At 32.4% G+C, this 4,450-nt stretch overlaps 1 protein-coding gene across 1 annotated transcript; it reads right to left on the bottom strand.

The window, feature by feature from the left end:
* Positions 1 to 3,105: 3,105 nt before the first annotated feature.
* On the bottom strand, positions 3,106 to 3,792 carry LOC149564905 (uncharacterized). The gene is made up of 2 exons (XM_089816985.1): positions 3,644 to 3,792; positions 3,106 to 3,553 (listed from the first exon to the last, which is right to left on the bottom strand). Exons 1-2 carry the CDS (start codon positions 3,735 to 3,737, stop codon positions 3,393 to 3,395), a joined length of 255 nt encoding a protein of 84 aa, XP_089673111.1. The 5' UTR covers positions 3,738 to 3,792; the 3' UTR covers positions 3,106 to 3,392.
* Positions 3,793 to 4,450: the final 658 nt, after the last annotated feature.

The following is a 4,450-nucleotide window of genomic DNA, read 5'->3' as shown; positions in this document are numbered from 1 at the left end:
TTTGTTAAGAAGTTTTGAGTTAGAGGAAAGGAGGTGAAGAGAGATTGCATTCCCAATTCAAGTAGAATGTGACCTTCAAGGGAAGTATCTCTAATACACAATATTTCCAAGTAGGAGAGATTTCCAATACATAGAGGGATGTTACTAGAAATGGTATTGGAGTCGAGACAAAGGACATGGATATTTGTAAGAAACCACAACTATGTCAGAATTATTCAAGTCAATCTATTGTCATCTACTAACAATTCTTGTTTTTGCAAGAAGTCAAATTTATTAAAAATAGAGCCCTCTAATAGATTGGTGTAAAGATTTAAAAAGCAAAAACCAAACCTTGAAGCTTTGAAGTATCCCCATTTCTCACAAAACTAAACCTAGAAAACTATTTTTCTCCAAAGATCAAGTTGTGTGAGGAATGAGAGATTACCAATTGAAGGGGAAATGGGATTCTCTAATTACATTTCTTTCAACTTAAGCAATTGTACCCTATTGCTTGTTAGATACAAGTAACACCAATCTAATTACAAAACTAAACATTAGGGGCCCATTTTTGTATGGAATGGAGAGGATGCAATATGATGGATTTCTTAAAATCCATAAGGATTTTCTCATTAGTGATTATGGAAGCCCAAGATTCTATGGCAATAAGTAGAATAAAACACATCCTTGGGAAGGTTTGTATCTTTCTTAGCTAGGTGTTATGCTATTCACAAAGGATTTAAGGGAAAAAATCTAGAACATATGAGCATATTCTCTTCTATAATCAACATCTACTATTGGACAACTCCAAATTGGGAAGTCCTTTTAGATGCACTAGTCCCCCATGAATTTGTGTGCATCACTCAAGATCTGAGTTGTTCTGTCTCACAAGGCCCACCAGGCCAAGCAAGCAAGATGGAGTTATTGCATTGTTTCTTTTAAAACTGACGGAGGATAAGTTTGTAAAATAATATTGTAAAAGCTTTGGAACACATCCTAGACTAACATTAGAAATGCAGTTATAGTAATTGAAGTTGAGAAACTACATATTTGATCAAAATTTGTTTTCCCAGAGAGATCCATAAGAGAAGGAAGGTTTTCACTTTTCTTGCCACTATCTCTTAAAACACAAAAAGGTGGGTTGACTAGCCATCAAAGATTGATACTTCTACTAGAGCTTCATAATCCTCCTCCCTAGAGATTGTCTGCACTATCTGGTTAGTCTCTTTTCCTTTTTCAATCTCCACCCATGTTCTCTTGAACTGAAATTAGTGTTGCATAACACAAAACACAAGTACCCTCACAACTCTCACATTCACAAACTATTCACAATACACACTTGTATAGTTTTCTCTAGATACACATGTTGGTTGCACTCTATACACAGTGTGATCACCACACACACACACACACACACACACACACACACACACACACACACAACATTAACTTTGATAACAATTTTCAAGTGGTGTGGATGTGACTTCTTTGGGATTGAGAATTTTGTTCTTATTTTCTACCCTTATGGTTAGCAAAAGTAAGATGATGACCTTTTGATGCAAATCAATAAAATCTCCATTTAAATGTTCCAACTTGCTGCCTACATGTTAAAATGCCTTCAAAAAGGTGTATTTGCAAAATAGAATGTCTAGTGAGAGTGTATTTGGGATTCATATCAAATAAGAGAAAAATATGCCCTAAACTCACTGATAAATCAATTTTTAAAAAATCTTGCCCTAAAACTCAATAGCTCGAAGATTTTGGCATTTTTATTTGAATTCATTAATTTTGTGCATTCAGATTTTTATATGATAATATATGATACTCATTAAAAAACATTAGATGCATTTTTATTTTGTCAATGTGCTTGAAATTGTTTAGGTTTAATCTCAAATTTTAATTTTTAAGGCATATTAATTGTTTGGTGTTTTTTTCGCTCTTTATAAAATGTTAATTTTATTTATGATTTTATTCATTAGTTATGTTGCATTCTTACACTCCCTTTGTATTTATCATGTTATTGAGGAAAAATGTCTTAAGAATATGACATACTTTTATTTGGTTCAAAAATATTTATGGACAATTGTATTTACAAGTGGCATTTGTGGATATGGCATGCTACTATAGATCCAACATGTTGAAAATGGTACAATTCTAGATGTCTTCTTAAAAATGTGTTAAATCAATGAAGCTTTCTACTACACCACTTATCTTGGTGCAAATGTATAGTATGAACAAGTTTTAAGTACTTAAAAGTTGCAATGCTTGGGAAGGAAGTGCCAAGCGTTTGAGAAATTGACTTGTTTTTCAAAAATATTTAATATCATGTTCATGACGTGTTTCATTTGTTGCGGATAAACTTCCATATTATTTTGTAACACAACATTGAGAATAAATACAATAAATATGATATTTCAAGTAAAGTTAGTCTTATACTAATGAAACATGGTGTATTTGATTATTAATGTTTGGTAGCATTGAATGCTGAAATATAATATTTGAAAAAGTATACAAATAAATTATTTACTTTTTTAATACATTTCTTCACATTCTCTTTTAAAAAACATTAGTTCAGATTTAAATCATATTGTCTTTCTAGCTACAATAGTTACCATTAAAGAACTATCTAGTGTAATTATTACTACTTTTATTAATCCTCCATTCTTTTAATCACATTTTTATTATGTTCTTTTTTATTAAATTAAGTTAAACAAATAATTATTACTACTTTTATTAATCCTCCATTCTTTTAATCACATTTTTATTATGTTCTTTTTTATTAAATTAAGTTAAACAAATATTATTTTACAATCCATTATGTTTTGTGTAACATAATTTAAAATACGACATTTGAGCTCTAAAAAACTCCAAATGACTGGTGTGTATGTGAATTGTTTCCCGTATGTTTTCACAACTGATGCAATTATTAGCGTTTATCTTAAATCATAATGAGACCTGAAAAACAGTGAAGAAAAATAGTGATTAAGGATAGTGTCCTTTAATCTGTAAATATATTCCCTTATGATCGATTCCACCGTGCAATCATCTGTACATAAGAAAATAATAATCTCTATGATATCTAATTTAGTGGCCATAGTGTAAGAGGAGCATTTCGAATGAGCATCTCAATTAGCATAAATAATACACTTATATTGAAAGCCATTTGAAAAGTTCAATCCCATTTTTTCCTCATAGACCTTGTGGATGATAGCAAATGATCACAAAACATTAAACGCCAGCCATTTCATAGCGTGTCTTCTCTTCAGCGATTCATTCCACTCGTAAAGACTTACATAGAACAACATATTGGGTTACTATAAGACTCTGCTATCAATACCATTTTTCTTGAATTCTATGTATTAAAGCATTACAATGCAAATTCTTTATGTGAGTACTGTGTAGGAAGACATTTCTTCTCATGTGGAAGTGATAGGATTTGATTCGCCTGGAGTACTCCCGGCCATACCATCCACATAATGGGTGGTGTTGTGAACGTTCACCAGAATCGACCACAAGACGTTAACATCTTCGTCATTGCATGACTTCACGTCCTCATACAGAATTTGAAGCCCAGTTCCTGCACAAATTCAACAAAATTAAACAAATACACTTGGTGAGCTTAAAACTGATAAAGAGTTCAACATGTTAAGATAAGAAACTGGGTTACTTTTTTTGTGGGCAGTGAAGAATCGCTTAGAGAAGTTCCTCCATATCCTTCTGATCGGATTCAACACTCGTTTCTCAAGCATTAGGCCTCCCATTACTATCTCCTATCCTACAAAGAATGATGATCTGAACATAAATAAGTAGAAACTACTAAATTAGAGTGCCTTCTAAGACATTATTGCATTTGGTTGGTGGGCTTTTCAATCCATTCATCGAGAAGCTAAGATTTTCAAGCTGTCAACAAAAGAAAAGTAATCTGTCAAATGTATGATTGATGGGTGGGGGAGATGAATCGAGGCACTGCTCGGATTTCGATATCTGAACCTCCATATTACTGACAGAAGTTGTATTGCTGTATGTTCAATTAATCTGTGTACTTGTGCGTCACTCTTCTTTCCCATGATTGCTGTTTTTATTTTGTCTTTCATGTGGTCTCTATAATTTATGTATATTTATTTTAATGGATTATAGCCGGGATTCGGGCACTGACCATGACATATTAGCACCGCCAATGTGTAATGAATATTTTTGGAAAGAAAGATGGATTTGGTGGCTTTAGTTTTCAGTTGTGGTTAATGAAGACCTATAACTTTGATTATTTGGTTGTCTTCACGTGTTTTTCAACAGACGCTACGTAAATGTCTGATGGTGATTCATGTTCTGATATTTTTCCTCAATCATTTCCTCAAATCGGATTTTCTTTTGTATTTGTTTTCTGCAAGTAAAATATGTTGTTCACGGTTGTTATGGTGTGAAAAGTATTTGCGTATAGATGGCTATAATTTATATCATATCTGCGATAATGTTC

The sequence above is a fragment of the Cupressus sempervirens genome, chromosome 3, assembly GCF_028749045.1.
Source record: "Cupressus sempervirens isolate cs-2001-9-10 chromosome 3, ASM2874904v1, whole genome shotgun sequence".
In the NCBI taxonomy this organism is placed as follows: domain Eukaryota; kingdom Viridiplantae; phylum Streptophyta; class Pinopsida; order Cupressales; family Cupressaceae; genus Cupressus; species Cupressus sempervirens.
Note: the sequence above shows the minus strand (reverse complement) of the source record. Positions and strands in the feature narration are given on the sequence as shown.